The sequence below is a fragment of the Archocentrus centrarchus genome, unplaced genomic scaffold (assembly GCF_007364275.1).
Source record: "Archocentrus centrarchus isolate MPI-CPG fArcCen1 unplaced genomic scaffold, fArcCen1 scaffold_42_ctg1, whole genome shotgun sequence".
NCBI lineage: Eukaryota > Metazoa > Chordata > Actinopteri > Cichliformes > Cichlidae > Archocentrus > Archocentrus centrarchus.
In genome coordinates, this window is record NW_022060268.1 from 384,093 (window position 1) to 406,142 (window position 22,050).

At 44.1% G+C, this 22,050-nt stretch overlaps 1 protein-coding gene across 1 annotated transcript in view; it reads right to left on the reverse strand.

Annotated features, from left to right (window-relative positions):
* The window catches only part of LOC115777064 (GDNF family receptor alpha-2-like), a 129,704-nt gene extending 115,296 nt beyond the window's left edge, over positions 1–14,408 (reverse strand). The window contains exons 1-2 of the mRNA XM_030724885.1: positions 14,298–14,408; positions 4,266–4,565 (exon numbers count right to left, since the gene is read on the reverse strand). Of these exons, the coding sequence (XP_030580745.1) occupies positions 4,266–4,565; positions 14,298–14,370 (373 nt within the window). The 5' untranslated portion in view covers positions 14,371–14,408. The remainder of the gene's footprint in view (positions 1–4,265; positions 4,566–14,297) is intronic.
* Between the last annotated feature and the right edge of the window lie 7,642 nt (positions 14,409–22,050).

Below are 22,050 nucleotides of genomic sequence, written 5' to 3' on the forward strand. Positions count from 1 at the left end.
AGATGAACTTTCCTGTGAGAAACCTTTAAAAGCTTCTCTGTAGTCACACTGACGTTGGTAGCAATCTGCACAGACTGCTGCCATGTTCACATCATTTGTGGGCTGTTTTAAGATTCATGACTCAAGGCCGCACGCCACATCAAGCCATTTACCTGCACCCTTGAAATCCTGCTCATTAACTGAAAGTGCACAAACACTCTTTGAGATTTTAACTTTGAATTGTCACCTTGTTCAAGGTTTTGGAGAGGAACGCAGCCGTCTGATAAGGCAGCTTTGTGAGCACTGATCATCATTTCTAAGAGTCATTAAATGTCCCTCGATAGTCAACTGAGCACTGATATAAGTTACATAGATCTCTAAGGGTTTCTCACTGCTCCATCTTCAGCAGGTGTGCTGCTGGCTTTGAGTCCAACCTGGCGGTCGACCATCAAGAACCTGAAAGGTCTTTATGGGCAGAAGCATCCTGTAATCTAGAGCCAAGTCTCTAATGGACGACCCCACAGCCTGCTCAACGTCCAGTCGCTCAACCCTGAGCCACACACTCACACTCTACCTATCAATAAAATTTTTTAAGGTAGCAAGCTTAAACAAAAGGAGCTGAGAGGTGAACAGCACAGGTTAGAGTCAGTCTTCCTGAACAGCGCATATTTAACCCTAAAGAGTTTCACAAAGGTGTCTGAGAGGAAGGACGTTTTCAGTCAAACTAAAGAACAAAAACATCCAAACTGATGGTGTGAACGTTTGGTCTTGTGAAAGCCAGCAAACAAATTAGATCTGCACTTTCAAAGTCAGGCTGTAATTAAGTTTTAAAAAGCTCATCACAGAGTGAGGGCTCACATCAGGAGGTCCTCCCACAGCGCCCCGTCGGGTTCTGAGGGAACGAGCTTTAATAAAACTGTGACAGCAAAAAGACACACATGCACACAATGAAGGTATCACATGCACTGCAAACACACAAACGCAGCTCAGAGGAAGTCCTGTGAGCATGCGCCGTGTTGGTGGGTGTAGATATTTGTTCTGCTGCGTTTCAGACGTCTCACACGTTTGTCTTTCTGTACATCGCAACTTTGTCAGGCTTGAACACACGGCCTGTGTGTGGCCGCCCAGCATGTGTGTGTTTGCTTTTTGTGTGTGGGTGTGTGAGAGATGTGGGGGCTTTGTGAGCTTTGCTGGCACTACAGAGACGTCCTTAGTGGAAAGGAGAACAAAGACAGAGGCTCTTAATGAGCTCTGCCACTGAGACCCAAACTAGGCCAGCCAACGGGCCGCGTGTGCGTTTGCACGCGTGTGCGTTTGCATGTGCAGACACACACAGAGTGCAGGACCGGCAGTGGGACGTGAACCAGCCACGGGCGTCAGCCAGGTGACTGAGAACACAGCAGCTCTGCAGCGTTTCATGTGAAGGGCTCGTTTGTTGTGCTAAAATTCCCACAGAAGCAGCTCGCAAAGCCGTCACAGGCTCGCCTCATCTGTTGCCGCACCAACCGAGCGCTCAGCATGGACATTTTAAAAGGATCAAAATCATTTTTAGGTTCCTCTGCAGAAAGCAAACACCTCAACAAACATGCCCTCTCCCCTTTAACATCACAGAGTCAGAGCTGGCAGAGTTTGGAACCACACAGCGGGTTAACTTTAGCGTCTCTGGAGCTTAGTTTGACTAACAGTGGACAGTGGACTAACAATATGGTGGAGAAGGAAAAGGCTCCATGTAACTTCCTGTCAGCTGTTGTTATCAGTGACACCCACAGCCATCACACTGATGGCTGCACTGTGAGTTTACATCTGCAGCCAGCTTGTGTTACGCTGCTCTGTTGTATGTATCTTACATCCTGCATATACCTGAGCACATACACATACATACACACATATATACTTCAGTGGGTACAGGTCGCTGGCTGTAGAATCTAAATGTCTGTTACATATCTTTGCATCTCTTTACTGATCAATGAAATCAACAGTTTGACTTTATATTTTTATAGTCAAGCAGCATGTTATGCTTAACACTACAAAAAACAGTCTGTGATGTTGGGGGTCCACAGCACCCGACCCCAGTGCCGGTCTCCGCAGGTGGTGGCCCACAGGGGGAAGATCCGAGCTTCACAGGTCTGGCACTCGCCTTCGAGCTCTCTTCCTCAGCCCAGGAGCAGGCCCTGGTTTCCTGTATTCAGTGAGGTTACTGAGCTTTAAATCTTCCACTTCACTGGGGTCTTCTGAAAGGAGCCATTTGAGGTGGTGCAAGTATCTGGTTAAGATGCCTCCTGGGTGCCTCCCTCTGGAGGTTTTCCAGGGAATCCAGACTGGGAGGAGACCCCAAGCAGACCCAGAACCCACTCACCTGTCCTGTGAATGCCTCAGATTCCCTAGGAGGAACTGGAAAGTGGGGCCTGAGAGAAGGCTGTCTGGAATACCCTGCTACCACTGTGACCTGACTAATGGATGGATGGATGGATGGATGGACAGATGGATGGATGGACAGACGGACGGATGGATGGATGGATGGATGGATGGACAGATGGATGGATGGACAGACGGACGGACGGATGGATGGATGGATGGATGGATGGATGGATGGACGGACGGATGGACGGACGGACGGATGGATGGACAGACGGATGGATGGATGGATGGACAGATGGATGGATGGACAGACGGACGGATGGATGGATGGATGGATGGATGGATGGATGGATGGACGGACGGACGGATGGACGGACAGACGGATGGATGGATGGATGGACAGATGGATGGATGGACAGACGGACGGATGGATGGATGGATGGATGGATGGATGGATGGATGGATGGACGGACGGACGGATGGACGGACAGACGGATGGATGGATGGATGGACGGACGGATCAGTAGATCGACAAATGTTTTGATGTTTTTATTGTTGATGTTCAGCAGACTGAGTTCAGGGATGGTGAAATGTGCTGTATAAATCAAACTGTCATTTTGCTAAATGAGATTACAGCTGGGCCATGTTAGCAGGCACACCAATGTTAGCTACCATTATCCAGAGGAAAGAAGGTTTGAGGTTGGATTTTATCCTGAAAATGATTCCTCCATGCTTTGAATGTCTGCTGAGGTCCACTGTAGTTTTCGCCTGATGGTCAAGTTCCTGTGTAGTCAGATGGGCTCCTTTAGATGAAACTAGCTTTAATCAGGCTAATTTTAGGTAATGTTAGTTTATTTGCTGATATGTCTTTATACTGGACAACATATAAAGTGATTAATGTCAGCATCCATTAGCCAGTGATATGAGTCAGGCTTTAAATGCCAAAAGGTCTTGAAAGATCTTTGGTGGGGAAGGCTGAAATCTGAGTTTCTTATAGTTCACAATGGGTCAAAATTAGCCTGAATGATATTATATTTTAATATTTCATGTATCTGCAAAACCATTTCTAAATCACTCCAAACCTCACTTACTTTGTAAAAGTAAGTTTTCATATCTGACACCACTGATAGACCAATGTTTATGTATATATATTATATGTGTGGCTGGTGGGTCGATATTGACCCAAAAACCCCGTGTCTGTCAGGCTTCAGCTAAAATAATGAAATAATAATTTGGGCCAAATGGGTCTAAACCAGCAGCTGGTTAAAGATCACCCACCAACACTGTGAATCATAACACTGTCAAATCTGACCACACAGACATGATGCTGTCATTTTTAGATTCAGCGTGACTCACACTGTCTGAGAATATCACTACGTCTGATGTGCATCACACATAAACAGAAAACAACTGTGCTCGGGACTGCAGAACATGCCGGAGATTTCTGCATCGCAGGAGTTCTCTGATGGTTTTCTGACAATCCCGAGATGCAGCTCAAAGATGATGAATTCAGCCAATTCAAATTAGGCTGATAAAAAACAGCAGGGCTCAAGCTGTAGCCCACAGTGTAACGCATCTATTCCCCATTTCCTGTCAAATCTGTTCTTACTCTGGTGATGATATCTGAGCTTCTCCTGAATAAAAACACTTCCTGTCAGTCAGATCAGGCTTCAAACTGCTCCCCCTATAGACTCTGCAGTCTTTAAACTGCTGTTTGCACACACGCAGAGCTCGCCAACACCTACAAACATCCACTAAGTAAAAGTTTCTCTACTTTCTGCCTGCACTCCAGGCTAACACACAGCATCTTTGACCTCGACATGTGAAGACAAGATCTGACAGAAAAACACCAGCAAGCCGTTGAGCTCCATCAGCGGGCAGCAGGGGGCTTCATTAGCTCTGGACAGGGCCCAGTGCTGGAGGCTTACCCTCAGTCAGGCCCATGTGGATGCTCCAGTAGTTCTGCAGACACTGCAGCTCCTTCTTCATGCCTCTCTTGCAGCGGCAGTCGTACAGCGGCGAGTCCTGCAGGACCTCCAGCGCCCCCTGGCACTCCTTGGAGGCCAGCATGGCGTTGCGCTCCTTGTCCCCTCCTGACAGGCACTGGCGCATGATCCGGTAACGCGAGCTGCACTGGCTGTTCTGGTTGCACAGTTCGGAGGCTCGGACGCAGTCCAGAGGTTCCCTCCAGCCGGGGGAGCCCAGCTCCGAGTCACAAACACACACATCTGCAGGACAAACGGGAAGAAGGTGGGAATTAGAGACCAGCTGCAGAGGCACGACAGCCACGTTAGTTTCAGTGATTCTCTGTGTTTACAGGCTTTTATCATTTCTGTCATCTCTGACAAACATGTTGTGTCTCTTTGTGTGTCTTTATATGTTTTTTGTGTTTCTCTGTGATGCTCTTATACAGTATACTTTACTGTGTCTTTGTGGCCATTTTGTGTCTCTTTGTTGTCCTGTCTTCCCCCCCCCACCCTCAGCAGATGATTGCCCCCCCCTGAGCCTGGTTCTGCTGGAGGTTTCTTCCTGTTTTTCCTTCCCACTGTCACCAAGTGCTGCTCACTGTTATTACTGTAGGGTCTTTACCTACAATATAAAGTGCCTTGAGGTGACTGCTGTGATTTGATGCTAGATAAATAAAAGTGAATTGAATTTTTGTCTCTTTGTGTTCTTTTTGAATGTCATTGTGATCATTGTCGTTGTAGTGACTGCAGGTCTCATTAATCATGTGTTTGTTGCTTCTTTGTGGTCTTTTTCCATCATTTTAGCATCAAAACACTGTCTCAGTTTCACTAAAGTCTAAATGTTAGTACAGTGTGAATGACTGGCTGATAAAATGTGCATCTTTGGTAAAGTCAGATTTGTCCTGTGCTGCAGGTGGAGGTGTGTCTGTGGCTTTGCTTTCCTCAGCTTTCACAGCAGAGCTTCAAACTGTGGATCAGCTGCAGATTGAAAGCTCAGTTCTGATCTCATGCAGCATCATATCACAAAATCTTTCTATCGTGGGTTATTTTTCTTTCAGTTTTATCTTCATTCAGCTGCTGTCAGTTGTTGGAAAAACTCAACATTTGGGTTTGTGTCATGACAGAAACACATTAAAGCAGGCACGTGTCTGTATCAAAGTGTAACAAGAAAATTAGTGGGCCTCGTCTGGATGTCCTCTAGAAAATATCCCAAACTAATCCAGCTCCAGATCTGCTCCTGGGAGCAGAGACTCAGCTCAGCCTGTGTTTGAGCGTGGCCTTTGTCAGGCAGTTCAACAGCTTCCATCCAGCAGAGACAATAACATGCGGGTGAATCCAATTAACTGAGCATCTCAGGGACCAGATAAGGGCTCTCTGCTGGAGCTGAAATGAATGTTTACCTGTGGGCAGCCGCAGATAACAGGTGTGTGTATTTCCCGGGACTTGGAGGGGTTTAAGAAACAGGAAGTCTGTGTTCTGCACTCACTGCTGGATCCATTATTTTAGAGACTTAACATGCTGAACACTTCAATTCTTTCAGGCAGCAAACAAAGCGGTCTGTCAGCTTCCCGTCGGAAAGCCAGGCGAGCTGGGAAGGGTCACTGTTACAGCTAATGTTACATTACATGGTTACAGCCATTAAAAGGTAATTAGTTACATTACAGTGTTACATAATGGGAAAATCACTCTGTGGAGTACTTTTAGCAAATAGCTTGAACATGTTGCCTATGCTGAGCTGAGGGTGTGAGTCCTGCTGCACAGCCTCCTCAGCATCACCACATAACCAGCAGCCAGCTCATTAAGTTCCCTCAGAGTGAAGCTTTAACTAAAGGATCCTAATTAGGCCACCAGCACTGGGGAGCTGCTGTGCAGAGTTTGCAGGTGTAACTCATCAAATCTGAAGTTGCAGATCAGATATCAGTCCGATCGGGACCCGAGAAGCTGGATCGGTGTAATGACACTTTGATTCTACTTACAGTGACGGTAAATTGATTAAAGTTAGAGCGCTCTGTCTCCTGTCAGCTGCACACCTGACATGGAGGAGAAGCTCGTGCAGCTGTAAACATCAGCAGCAGTGGGACGACTCCCACCACGAGCTCAAATGAGACTAATGCTAATTAGAGAGAATGAGACCAAAAATGAGAGTCATTTTAAAGGCTTATTAAAGCCTGAAGTTTAACTCCCAGTCTTTCAGCTTATTAATCTCACTCCGGCGTCAGATTCCCAAAGCTGAGGAATCGGCACAAATCCGGACCGGCGCCTAATTTGAAGTAAAGCAGCTGTGAGACCAAACGATGCCGATACCGCCGCTCTGTCCTCTCTGCACATGTGCAGAGGGTTCAGACACGAGTGCAAGCAAACTTGTTTCCTAATGGATTCGCTCAAGCACAGAGATACTTATTAAAAGTAATCTGACTACTCTGTAATACTGAACATCAGCTGATGGATGGCAGGTGAGTCAGGCACACACAGCTCCTGCTCAGGTTTCCTGACTGTTCATCATCTTTTTTCATCTCTCTGTGATTCTGTAGTTTCTCTCAGATGCATTTTTCCCATCACTGGATATTTGAATTTCCACTCATTCTTTTTCAAAGCCTGAATCTCTTTGGACTGTTGCTGATTTTTCACAATTACTGACATTTCACAGTCCAAACTATTACCTGAAAAACAACTGCATGCTAGCATAATAACTCAGTCCTGTGCATGAATATAAATTGGTGTCTGTATTATTGCAGGTGATGCGTGCACACCTTTCCTTTCAGTTCATCTTTTAAATAAAACAGTAAATCATCTTCTGTGGTTTCCAGCTCCTCGTTCTCCAGCTCTGACTGCTCCCCAGCAGCATGATCTCCAGCAGCCTCCGACAGCAGGGCCTGTGGGGGCCAATGCAAGGCTGCGTGGCGCGCGGCGTTTGTCTCTGCAGGTGTTCGGTTTCACTCCTGTATCGATTTCTGTTTCGTTCCACACATTCTTCACCTTTTCTGCAGTTTTCTCAGATATGGTCCAACTCCACGACACCAGCACCTGGAAACGCACGCTGGGCTGCAGAAGCACTGAAGTTCACCTTCAAAATAAAAGTAAAAACCGCTGCAGCGTGCAGCGTCTTCTCCCCGGTTCTTAGTCTCACTCTGCACTTCAGGCAAAACTCAAACAGGCACCCACACAACAATCGATGCAGAGCATTTCTGACCTCAGCACATGTGAAGTTCACATACAAAATGAGCAGTTTTTCTGTTTCTTCTGTCAAAAGCTGAAAGCACCGAGGAGAAATCGACAGGCAGCGGGAGGCTTAATGAGGTCTCTGAACAGAAACTGCACAAGAAATCAGCCGAGTTCACCTTAAAGGCTGCAGTCAATGGAAACAAAACAGCCATCAGTGCCGTCAGTTTCAATATGAAGACTTAACTGTGACCTCACAGCAGCTCACAGCACAACCACACAATCTGGGTGGAAATAAAGAAGCTGTCAGATCAGGATCCACCACCCACTGATTCCTCAGTGCTGAGTTTTTAATCTGAAACCATCATTCACAAGGTTTCTTACTTTTGCCTCTCGGCTCTCTGTCACCGTCACGACTCGCTGCCTGCTCGCACTGTGAACGCTCTGGAGGAAATGCTCGTTAAGCAATGACACATCAGCCGCGTTTCTGTTCGAGCATTTCCTGCGTTGGACGAGTCTCTTGGCTTTACGATGTGCTGCAGCTCTTTGTCTTTTAAAAACTCACAGTGTTCACGGACACAGAATATTTGGAGGCTGCTCGGATTCCAGTGTGGACATGAAGCTGAGGATCAGGACACGCAGCAGCACTGATGGCTGACCTCGTGCTGTAGATGGATCATCTCAGACGTTCTCTTGGCTGAAGTTTGATCCGTTTCCGGCATCTTCTTTGTGCCTTCTGCCCATCGAGGGTCCTCAATGTGAACTATTATTGAGGAAAAATTTAACTCCTCATCCTCCTTCATGTGCTCATATTAGCCCAGCCTTAGCTCTGTAGCTAACCGTCATTATACACTACACTTTGTGCGCCCATCTTCTAGAAACCTTGGTGTCATTTTTGACAGTGCTCTGAAATTTGATAAACAGATTAACTCGGTAGTCAAGACATGTTTAATCTTTCATCTAAGACTTTTAAGTAAAATAAAGGGATATCTCCCACCACCGGACCTGGAGAGAGCAATTCATGCTTTCATCACCATTCATTTGGACTATTGCAACTCGCTTTATGTGGGATGTGAACAGCGTCTTTCCAATCGCCTACAGCTACTTCAAAATGCAGCAGCACGGCTGTTGACAGGCACCAAACGGCGTGATCACATTTCGCCCATCTTAGCCTCTCTACACTGGCTTCCTTTTCTTTTCGAATCCAGTTTAATTCCTGGTTTTTAAGAGTCTAAACGGATTAGCACCTGTTTATTTAACTGAATTGTTGAGGCCCTACATCCCGATAAGAGAACTGAGGTCCTCCATTCAAAAGCTGGAGATACAAATCTAATTTGAAGAGTAGAGGGGATAGAGCCTTTGCCGTGGTGGCGCCTAAACTCTGGAATGACCTTCCTCTCCACATAAGAGAAGTTCATTCCCCTACTTTTAAAAAACTTCTTAAAACTTATTAATTTGCTTGTGCATTTCAGACTGGTAGATAGACCTCCTTGGCATTATTATTGGCACTACTATTACAGTCCTTCATTGTTTATTGCATTCTTTATGGGTTTTATTGTGTTTTTATTTTTGGTTTATGTTCTTTTGTTTTTATATTATTTTATTTGTTGTTTTATTTGTTTTATGCCCTGTCAAGCACTTTGGTCAATGGCTGTTGTTTTAATGTGCTATACAAATAAATTTATTGATTGATTGATTGATTGATTGATTATACACTACACTGCCAACAGTATTCACTCGTCTGCCTTCACTCGCACAGGAACCTGAGTAAGATCCATGCTTAATCCAGAGGGTCTAATATGATGTGGGTCCACCCTTTGCAGCTACAGCTTCAACTCTTCTGGGAAGTCTTTCCACAGGTTTAGGCCTGGCTCACAGTCTCCGCTCTAACTCATCCCAGAGGTGTTCTATCAGGCTGAGGTCAGGGCTCTGTGCAGCCCAGTCAATGGGGGAACTCGCACATGTGCACTGTAGGGTTTAATCCCGGGATCCGGGATTCCCGGGAAATGCGATCAGAACCATTTCCCATTTCCCGGGAAACGTTAGACGGGAAACCGGGAAAACAGTCGCGCGCGTCGATTTGACTTTCAGAAAGAAAAGAAAGCTAAAGTTAAATTTAAGGAAATATTGAGAGAAGGGTTCGTTTAATGCGAAAAGCATTACTCTTCATTTCAGGCACGTTCAGCCTCTGTTTAAGGCTTCAGCCTTCATCTCAAGCGTTTTAATAGAGGTATTACACAGTTGTACTTTTTTCCTCTTTAATTTGTTGAAATCGTAGGCAATGTGTTTACCCTAAGGTATTTTGTATTATATAATTTTATATTATTATATATTGTTATATTGCATTATATAGCCTATAAAATATGCCTGCCCTGAACAATAAAGAAATATCTGTTTAACTTCGAGTGTTTCTTTTCCTCGTTTGCAGCCGCTTACTAACAATCATGAATTAGGATACGGGCCTAATGTGTGAAGAAATTATCATGAAATAGATTGCTTTAACATATTTCGCTTTTAAAATGGAGTTGAGTAAAATGTATATTTTTTAGGCTATAAGGATTGGCCAGTTTTTCAATAGACGATTCACAGCGAACCTACTTTAACCCTCAGACACGGTGTTATAAATTTGCTGTTGCCAGAATGGCAATGACCAAGTCGTAGTGCATTACTCAAGGCCCTGTGTTATGCCATATTATAGTGTAGTACGGTAGTTCACTTTTCAATGACTGTTACAGCGTTCCACTGGTGGAGATATAGCGCAACAGATGTCGCCACGACAGCGTGGCTGAGCCTTTATCAATGCTGTGGAGATGAACCGTATTGTTTTGCACCAGCAGTTGTAAAATATCTTGGTATAATTCCATGTACAATGGAGGAATATTCGAATTATATTTGTTAAGGGAGTGTTGAGGAACGATACAACACCGCATAGCTCGAGCACTCCAATGTCGAGATGTAGGTTTTATTGCGTTAATCAAGCCGACGTTGCCCCCTACTGGGCATAACAGGACATAGCTGGAAAGCTACCTCTACAATATCAGAATAGGTTAAGGCCGACACAGGCTACAGAAGGCCTAATTAAAATAAAAAAATAAATAATCTTTTTCCCGGGATTCCCAGGAAATGGCTCGTCATTTCCCGGGATTTAATTCATGTCATTTTTGGGGAAAAATATTAAACCCTAGTGCACTGTGCAGCTCCTATAGCCACACCGCCAACTTGTGGCCTGGCTGTAGGAACAGCAGCATTATCAGTGTCGTGGATTTCTGTGTACAGTCATCCCTGGTTATAGCACAGTTCACTTACTGTGACTTCACTGCATTGCCAGGTTAGTTTTTTTGTTTTTTAAATGTATCTAATGCTGTATCGTGGAGTTTTGCGCCTAAGCCTTTAGTGAAATAGAAGTTAGGGCCGAGGGTGAAGATACTCCGCCAGCTGACGAAGCGCCTGATTAAGTGGAGCTGTAATGCTCTTCTTGGCTGTGCAGTACTGTACATTCATCTCATCACCTTCATCACCATCAGTACTGCACAGCTACATAATTCATCATCTTCATCATTCAAGTTGGAGTATACTTCACTGGAGAGTACCCATGTAGAATTTTATATGTTGTTAAAGTTATGTAGGTTTAAGAGTGTAGAAAGTGTTTAATATAATGCCAAGCATGTCCTCTGAGACACAATGCACTTCAAATTACTGCCGTTCGTGGACTTACAGTAACAATTACTGTAATAACCATATGCTGCCTGTGAAGCACAATTTCTCCACTTTCAGACACCATCTGAATTTTTCTGACAGGACGAATGGTCGAGTAATTACGGTAATTCAAAGTTCCTTTGATCAGCCGGGCGACACGCTCGGTGTTAGAGGGTTAGGAGCATATGAAGTGTTTATGAGCGTGTTGGAAAGGTTAATAAGAGAGTGGGAAAGGTTTACGAAGCCTTAAAATATATATAAATAATAAAATAAATATAACGCTGCTACTTCACGGATTTTCCCCTGTGGCGGGGGTCTCTGGAACGTAACCCCCGCGATAGGTGAGGGATCGCTGTAAACGAGAGCATTCTGAAACGTTTCAGTCTGAACACAACACTGAAAACGTTCTCGTGTAAATGGAGCCCTACAGTCCAGTGGCGGCGTGCTTTACACCACTGCATCAACGCTTTGCACTGAGCTCGGGGATGGATGCAGCTGCCATGGAAACCCATTCATGAAGCTCTCACTGTTCTTGAGCTGATCTGAAGGTCACATGAAGGTTGGAGGTCTGTAGTGACTGACTCTGCAGAAAGTTGGTGACCTCTGTGCACTATGACCCTCAGCATCCTCTGACCCCACTCTGTGATTTTACGTGGCCTACCACTTCATGGCTGAGTTGCTGTCATTCCCACTTTGTTATAACCCCACTAACAGCTGACTGTGGAATATTTAGCAGTGACTGCACTTGTTGCACAGGTATCATCCTATCACGGTACCACGCTGGGATTCACTGAGCTCCTGAGAGAGACCCATTCTTTCACTGATGTTTGTGGAAGCAGGAGGAGGAGGAGGTGCTGGTTTATACACCTGTGGAAGAGACTGGAACACCTGGATTCAGTGAGCTGGATGGTGAGTGAATACTTCTGGAAATACAGCGTATTTATTTACAGCGTAGCCCTCCAAACGTCACTGCTGTTTAGTTTTCCATCTTTGTTTCTGTCCAAAGTTCCCGCAGAGCTGCACGCTTTGGTGTTTTAGAAATGCTTCAGTCAGAACATCTGGAGAACAGCCACGCTGATCTTTCACTGTGTTGAACTTTCAGCGGTGCCTCAGACTTTCTCTGGTGTTGGGTTCTGAAGAAGAGTCTTATACAGGTCGACTGAAAGCACCTGAACTTCTTTTTCTAAGTTCTTGAAGATGTTTCATCCGTAAGGCTGGTTCGGCTCTGAAAGCTGATGGGCAGTTCCAGAATTTGAAGTTTTGAGCTCAGCAAAATGGCAGAAGTGTAGAGAAGTGCAGGGATCCCACTGTGGCTGAGGAGAATCTCAGACGAACAAATACAGGAAGTTTACTCCCAAAAACTGAAAACCAGGTAACTCCCACCTTCTCTAAATCCAGAGTCGAATGTTTCCAACAGCCGAACTGTCTGTTACAGCTGAGACTGCGTTCATGGTGCGTCCTTTTCTCTGTTTACTGGACCAGCTGAATATTTTATTACTAACGCACAACTCTCAGCTAACTCAGGCATTTCTTTCCTCTTAAATAAGCAGTTAGAAATCCATACAAACCTAAACTTTTATCATCCATGTGGAAATCATCCGTGATCGAGGCTGTGCTGTGGAGCTGCTTTTAGATTCATCCTGACCTGTGTTGGTAATTTTATCATCTGCAGTGAAGAGCTCTGATGTACCACTCAGGCTTGAAGTTCTCTTTTATCTTCATAATAATTAGAGGGGTCTGTTCATGTCCACCTGGTCCGTGGAGAAAACAGTGTATCCGAGCCACCTCAGAGCTGGAGCTGGTTTGATTTTGTGTCTGAGACGTACTGCGGCCTGCTCTGCTCTGTGTGCAGGAGGGCGGTCCAGCCATGTTGCTTTCACAAACATCTCACTAACCCCCCACTTTAACCATCACAGTGCCACACCTTTAAGCTTACTGAACCCTAAAGGTCAGAGGAGCTGGACTGTGACTCTGATGGCCTGAAGCTTAAACTGGTTTCCCAAAAACACACCTGGATTTGCCTTGATTTAATTTCCTGTTACCCACATTCCCAGTTTCCCTCATCCCAGACTGTCTGGATGCGATGCCTTCAGGGGACATCTGTGCATTGTAGCTATAAAAAATAACCTGGGTTACACTCCCTCCAGGCTTTGTTGAGGTTGGTGGTAGGTCAGTAGGGCTGCAGGCGCCCCCTGCTGGCCCACAAGGTTAAAATGCTCTGCTGCACTCATGAAATGTGCATCTAAACTCTGCAGAGACAAAGAAAGCTTAAAGGTGTCTGCCTCATCTCAGGAGGAAACACAGCTTCACACTGCAGACAGATGAGTGAGCCACCCCACAGCTCCACCTCAACATGCTGCAACATAAAGTCTCTACAGAGCAACATCAGATCACATCAGATAAGCACTCAGAAACGGGGGCAGAGCCAAAGCTCTCACAGGTGCCCTGAGGGGTAATTACTGGACCACAGGGTAGCTATGTAAATGTTTCCCCAGCAGTAAAAAGTTCAGATTTTCACAGTTTCTTCTAGATTTAATATTCAGCATCAGAACAAAGGTTCCTGCGACCTTCTGTTCTCCGGGTGATCTGCTTCCCTCCCACACAAAGATCCATGCAAACATGGTCCTGATATAAAGAGTGCTAACGAGGCTCCATTTTTGTACCATTACATTAGTAGCCCCGGTGTGGCAGTACTCAAACTACTGGGAGTATAAATGAGTACACCCGGTCAGGGGTACGATGGTAGTACCTCAGAGGGTACCACCCCTGAAGGGGCTCCATCTGCTCAGTGTGAGATGAGCTGTGCCCAGGAGAGCGTTTTAGTTACAGGGTGACACTCAGTCCTCTCTATACTCCGTGACACACAGCTGCTCGGACACGCACATAATCACATGAGCTGCTCTGGGTGCTTCAGTAAAGTTCAATATACACACTACAGCGTTTTTACTTGTACTTGGGAGTATTGTTGTCAGTATTCGAGTACTTCTGCTGAGGGTTACTCAGGTGTTTCAGCGCACGAGCGCATCTGAAGGTGCTTTAGATGCAGCTGACTGACAGCTTCATGATGACAAACAGGGCACGAACCGAGGCTCTGCCCTCACCTGTGCGCGTGCACGCAGGAAGCGGAGGTGTACTCACCCAGGACGAGCAGCACGCCGATGATGTTAATGAGGATCATGTCGCGTCCGGGTGTAATCCCACAGGAAGTCATGCTGTCTCTCTCTCTGAGCGTCGGAATCTCTCACTCACTCTCTCTGCAAACCGCGCGAACTACCACCGACATGGCGGAGCGAGCACGTACCCCCGGACACGGTGGGACCCCCCCACCCCACCCCCCCGGGCTCACAGCAGCCCCGGGAGGGACGCACCAGAAGAAGAAGGAGAAGTGCTGTGAGAGTCCGGGAAGGAGCGCATGTTCCGGAGTGCGTCCCGCGGTTCGCCCGGAGAACGAGCTCTCTGCTCGGTGAAGACCATCCAGATGCTGTCCCCCCCACCCCTTACTCCGCCCGCTTTACTCCAACTTTCCCCGGGGGTCGCTGTCACACTCTCCGCTCCTCTTCCTCCTCTTCCTCACACACACACACGCAAAGACACACACACACACCGGAGCAGCCCGGTGCGTAACGGCACGCGCGTCTCCCGCCGGTTAGATCCACTCCAGCAGCAGCCTCGTGCGTCCTTCAGCAAACCCGGCGCGTGCGAGCACTGAGGACCTAGAGAAACCTAGAAACCGCCCTCCCTCTGCTCTTCCTCCTCCTCTTCCTCACCCCCTCCTCACCCAAAACACACAGAGACACGCTCTCTCTCTCTCTCTCTCTCTCTCTCTCTCTCTCTCTCTCTCGCTCTCTCTCTCTCTCTCTCGCTCTCTCTCCAGGCGTCTAACGAGCATCACGCACGTGCGTTTGCACCTTAGGTTGACCTGGAGTGTGACCTCAGAGCAACGTTTAATCTAACTGACTGTTTATTTGTTGATTTGTTTATTTTATCTTTTATTATTGAAAAATGTCCAATTTTTATGGTTATTGATTGTGTATTAAATATTTTATTTATTTATTACATTTTATGTCATTTTTTATTTATTTTAATTGTTTGAATTTTCACATAAATATACACTTTTTATTTTATTTTATTTTAAATATTTTTCAAAGTAAGTTTTACTTTTTGTTATTCAGAATTATTGTTATTAATTGATTTTTAATTTAATTTAATTTATTATTTATCGCATTGCTTTATTTTCCATTTTTCTTTAGTTCCCTTTTATTTGTCACTATAAATAATTTGTAAGATTTATTATTTTAATAACATATTTTCTTTACCTGCCTTTATTATTTTATTTATTTTGGAAACTATGTATTATTTTCATGTATGCAAATGTTCCCTTTCCTTTATTATTTGTAATTCATGTTAAATGAAAGTTATGATTTAATTTCTTTTTTCCCATTTGGTCTAATTTTGCTGTCCTGATTATGACTATTATTATATTCCTATTAAAACATCAGGTTATGTCTTCACTGCTGTCCGTCTGTCAGTATAACTCAAAATGTTTGAACTGATGAAACTTTGTGGAAATATTCCTCAGGGGCCCAAGAACATATGAATTCATTATCAAGGTCAAAGGTCAATCCCTCTCTCTCATCATTGGTGAAATTTTAAATTTCATCTCAATGAGTTTTTCTTCTTTTATGATGAAATTTGATGCTCAGGTATAAATACTGACAATAATGAAAGTGAGGTACAAACACAGAAATCATGATTCATAACTGCAAATGTTCGTTTCTCCTTTTTATTTAGTTTTTCAGAGGATGCTGTGAGGGAGAATAAACTGAATAACATATGAAGACTGTGCCATCATCATAGTCTTTTATGATGGAGTATGGAGGAACTGATCTATTTTATCAGCACATAGATTTGGGGTATTATTTTTCTGCTGGGTGTTTATTATTTTTCAGCTCTTTGTTATTTGGGGAAATTTTATTTAGTTTTTACATATTTTTTGTTATTGGTTGAATTTTTATTCATAGATTTTATTTAATTTTTAAATGTAGTTTAGAACAATTTCCTAAAATTATTATTTTTTTAATTTTATGTGTAGCTGAGAACCCTTTAGTCTTTAGCTGTTAATGGTCATGCAGCCATTCGTCCACATTAGTGATAGCTGATGACATCACCTCCCAGCTGTAGATGAGCTGCAGCAGATCCTGGGCTGATGACAGCTGTGTGTGACTGACTGAGTGCCAGTTCGGGTCCTTCACAGATGTGGCTCCGATGCTGCTCCTTCATCGTGTGCTTGTGTTGTCGGCAGCGCTCGTCCTGCAGAGCAGGAGGAGATGGATGGACCTTCGGTCCTCATCGTCTCTCAGGAAAAGAAAAGAGGCTCAAAGCTCATGAAGAATACACAGACTCACGTCTCTGAACATGCAAGGTGATCACTCATACCTGAAGGAGCTGACACAGACTCCCAAGGAGCAGCCCAACACATTTTCCTTTTTAAAAATCACAGTCTTCACTGTTAACTCCAACTCATTTTTTATCGCAGATTATTTGGCTGTAGAAGTGTGACATTACCAAACAACAAATGATAAAATGTGTTATTGTGCCTCCAGTGATGAGGGAGTGTAACAAAGAAAACACCAGTGCAAACCTATGTGTTCAAGTCCTGCTTCAGTTTAATTGTACTTTGTGAAGGCAAAATTAATGAAAAACTTTTAAAGGCTGAATAATGATTTAATTCAGTTCAGTTTTATTTTTTATAGCACCAAATCATAACAAACAGTCGCCTCAAGGCGCTTTATATTGTGGGTAAAGACCCTACAATAATACAGAGAAAACCCAACAGTCAAAACGACCCCCTATGAGCAGCACTTGGTGACAGTGGGAAGGAAAAACTCCCTTTAACAGGAAGAAACCTCCAGCAGAACCAGGCCCAGGGAGGGGGGGTCATCTGCTGAGGGGGGAGAGACAGAGATTAATAATAACTAATGATTAAATACAGAGTGAAGTATAAACAGAGTAAAAGGAGGTGAATGAAAAGAAACACTCAGTGCATCAGTCAAAGCTGCACTGAGGTCCAACAGGACAAGAACAGAGATGAGTCCACTGTCAGAGGCTGTAAGAAGATCATTGGTAACCTTCACTAATGCTGTTTCTGTACTGTGATGAATTCTGAAACCTGACTGAAACTCTTCAAATAAACCGTTCCTCTGCAGATGATCAGTGAGCTGTTTTACAACTACTCTTTCAAGGATCTTTGAGAGAAAAGGAAGGTTGTGGCACCAGGACACCCAAGGTTGCAGGTCGAAGATAAAAAGATCTTCAGCTCCCACCTCTGGCCGAACTTCAGCACCAATCGGAGGGAGGCTGAGAAAATTGAGTCTGAATGGACCATGATCCACACCTCCATTATTGAGGCTGAGGCGCAGAGCTGTGGCTCAATAATGGATTGATGGTGCCTGTCGTGGTGGTAATCCCCGAACCAGATGGTGGTCACCAGAGTTGAAGGGAGCCATCAATTCAATTCAATTCAATTTTATTTATATAGCGCCAAATCACAACAAACTGTTGCCTCAAGGCGCTTTGTATTGTGGGTAAAGACCCTACAATAATACAGAGAAAACCCAACAGTCAAAACGACCCCCTATGAGCAGCACTTGGCGACAGTGGAAAGGAAAAACTCCCTTTTAACAGGAAGAAACCTCCAGCAGAACCAGGCTCAGGGAGGAGCCGGTCATCTGCTGAGACCGGTTGGGCTGAGGGGAGAGAAAAGACATGCTGTGGAAGAGAGCCAGAGATTAATATCAATTAATGATTAAATGCAGAGTGGAGTATAAACAAAGTAAATAAGGTGAATGAAAAGAAACAGTGCATTATGTGAACCCCCCCAGCAGCCTAGGCCTATAGCAGCATAACTAAGGGAGGGTTCAGGGTCACCTGATCCAGCCCTAAACTATAAGCTTTAATATAAAGGAAAGTTTTAAGCCTAATCTTAAAAATAGAGAGGGTGTCTGTCTCCCGAATCCAAGCTGGGAGCTGGTTCCACAGAAGAGGGGCCTGAAAGCTGAAGGCTCTGCCTCCCATTCTACTCTTAAGTATCCTAGGAACCACAAGTAAGCCAGCAGTCTGAGAGAGAAGTGCTCAGTTGGGGTGATATGGTACTATGAGGTCTTTGAGATAAGATGGGGCCTGATTATTCAAGACCTTGTATGTGAGGAGAAGAATTTTAAATTCTATTCTAGATTTAACAGGGAGCCAATGAAGAGAAGCCAATATGGGAGAAATCTGCTCTCTCTTTCTAGTCCCTGTCAGTACTCTAGCTGCAGCATTTTGGATCAGCTGAAGGCTTTTCAGGGAGCTTTTAGGACAGCCTGATAATAATGAATTACAATAGTCCACCCTAGAAGTAATAAATGCATGAATGAGCTTTTCAGCATCACTCTGAGAAAGGATGTTTCTAATTTTAGAAATATTGCGCAAATGCAAAAAAGCGGTCCTACATATTTGTTTAATATGTGCATTGAAGGACATATCCTGGTCAAAAATGACTCCAAGATTTCTCACAGTGTTACTGGAGGCCAAAGTAATGCCATCCAGAGTAAGTATCTGGTTAGACACCATGTTTCTAAGATTTGTGGGGCCGAGAACAAGAATTTCAGTTTGATCTGAATTTAGAAGCAGGAAATTAGAGGTCATCCAGGCCTTAATATCTTTAAGACATTCCTGCAGTTTAATTACTTAATGTGTGTCATCTGGCTTCATTGATAGGTAAAGCTGAGTATCATCTGCATAACAATGAAAATTGATGCAGTGCTTTCTAATAATACTGCCTAAGGGAAGCATGTATAATGTAAATAAAATTGGTCCTAGCACAGAACCCTGTGGAACTCCATAATTAACCTTAGTGTGTGAAGAAGACTCCCCATTTACATGAACAAATTGGAGTCTGTGAGATAAATATGATTCAAACCACTGCAGTGCAGTACCTTTAATACCTATAGTATGCTCTAATCTCTGTAATAAAATGTTATGGTCAACAGTATCAAAAGCTGCACTGAGGTCCAACAGGACAAGAACAGAGATGAGTCCACTGTCAGAGGCTGTAAGAAGATCATTTGTAACCTTCACTAATGCTGTTTCTGTACTGTGATGAATTCTGAAACCTGACTGAAACTCTTCAAATAAACCGTTCCTCTGCAGATGATCAGTTAGCTGTTTTACAACTACTCTTTCAAGAGTCTTTGAGAGAAAAGGAAGGTTGGAGATTGGCCTATAATTAGCTAAGACAGCTGGGTCAGTGATGGCTTTTTAAGTAGAGGTTTAATTACAGCCACCTTGAAGGTCTGTGGTACACAGCCAACTAATAAAGACAGATTGATCATTTTTAAGATAGAAGCATCAATAATTGGAAAGACTTCTTTGAACAGTCTAGTAGGAATGGGATCTAATAAACATGTTGCTGGTTTGGAGGAAGTAACTATTGAAGTTAACTCTGAAAGATCAACTGGAGCAAAAGAGTCTAAACAAATACCAGCAGTGCTGAAAGCAGCCGAACATGAAGAATAATCTTTGAGATGGTTATGAATATTTTTTTCTCTAATGTCTGAAATTTTATTTGTAAAGAAATCCATTAAGTCACTACTAGTTAACGTGAAAGGAATACTCGGCTCTACAGAGCTCTGACTCTTTGTCAGCCTGGCTACCATCAAGCTGAAGAAGGCTTGGTTAGCCTGTGGGAATACAGAGGCAGCTGACAGGTACCAGGAGGCCAAGCACGACATGGCTCAGCCTGAAGCACGAGTGTGGGAAGAGTTCAGTGAGGCCATGGAAAAACTTTTGGACGGCCTCGAAGTGATTCTGGCAAACCATCAGGCGACTCAGGAGGGGAAAGTGGTGCTCTACTCGCACGGTGTATAGTGTAGGGGGAGCACTGCTGACTTCAACTGAAAACGTAGTCAGGCGGCGGAAGGAATACTTCAAGGACCTCCTTAATCCCACTGACACGCCTTCTGTAGTGGAAGCAGAGTCTGGGGATGAGGGGGATGACTCCCCCATCACTGGGACTGAGGTCCCTGAGGTGGTTAAACAGCTCCTTGGTGGCAGGTCCCCTGGGGTGGACGAGATTTGCTCTGAGTTCCTGACGGCTCTGGATGTTGTAGGGCTGTCTTGGTTGACACGCCTCTGCAACGTTGGATGGAGATCTGGGGCGGTGCCATTGGATTGGCAGACTGGGGTGGTGGTCCCCATCTTTAAGAAGGGGAACTGGAGGGTGTGCTCCAAATATCAGAGGATCACACTCCTCAGCCTCCCTGAGAAGGTCTATGCCAGCGTGCTGAAAGGAGGGTCCGTTAGTCGAACCTCGGATTAAAGAGGAATAACGTGGTTTCATCTGTAAAACCAAAGAGCTCAGTTAGAAAGGAAAAGGTGGCTCAGTTAAAAAAAAAAAAAAAATCTGAATAAAATACAATAAAATGTGTAAAAAGCTGAATGCATTAACACAAATAATAAAATGGCTTAATGAAGCTGATTAGAAAGAGTTAAAAACAGTATACACAGGTCCAGGTGGAAATAAAACTATGAACAGGTTTCATTTATTCGGCACCTTCGGGCCTCCATATAAAGAGTGTGTGTTGTTTATGTTTCAGTGGGTGAACAACCTGTGCTTCACCTCTGCAACATTAAGGTATAACTTTATGTCTTCTTTGAAAGTCTAGTAAAAGTGAAATAATAAGAGTCCCAGTGTGATTAATTTAGTCAGGAATTCATGAATAATTTCTTTCAAAATCCTTCAGCACCTCTCATGAGTCAGAGCTTCAAATCAAAATGGGATGAAGCCATGTGACACACTCAAAGCCACCCTGCTGCTTTTCTGCACGTCGTTTCAGATTCTAAACTGCTGCTAATTTAGCCATTAAATACTCAGAGACATGTCAGCGGGTCCACCTGGACACAACGCTCACTTCTAATTAGCTGCCCATTCAGAAAATGGTGAGGCATTTATTTTACGAACAGATTCTCACAGCGTGGCCCTAAAACCTTTCACTGGTAAAAGAATGACTGTCCATTAAATCTGAATTCAGCATGTGCGCCACACCAGCTCACCACAGGGTGTCCTGGAAATATTACTCTGAAGGATGTGACAGTGTTTTCCCACGGGTGATGGTGGAGTGGGCGATACGGAACAGCTCCACCTATGCAGAGACAAAAGACGGCGGTTTGGAGCCAATGAATGGGCTGAAAATAAAAACAATGTTTTGGGGAAATTGGACATAAAATATCAAAAGTAAAAGTATTTATTCTGCAGAAGCACGTTCCCCATCAGTGATTTATGGATCAATACCACTGCTGCAGATGGTTCAGCTTAAGCTCATTTTAAATAATTTATATTATGCTTAATCTACAGTAATACATCATATGCATATGTTTATAGTGGCTATCCTGTGAAGACCACATATCTCTGTAATTATTATATATATATATATATATATATATATATATATATATATATATATATATATATATATATATATATATATCCCCAAAAAATCAAAGTTGAATTAAAAGGCTTGAGCACTGTGTGCCATGGGTAACTATCAGTATCGATAGAGAAGGATTGAAAAAATGTAAACCTTAATTTAAGAGGGGATTTATGTCACGATGTTAACAGGACATTGCCATGAAATCAAGATGCTACAGGTTTGACTGGGATCAGAGACAATTAGGCTTAAGCCTCCTTCCAGAGACAGTTGAAGGATGGATGCAATGCTGGTTTTAATTCATGTCTGTTTTTGCATTTCATTGGGCAAGCTGCCTGCCTTGCTTGCCCCGACTGAATGCCACTGCTCTAAACCTAACCAAGTAGGTTTTGGCACCTAAACCTAAACCTAACAACAACTTAGCA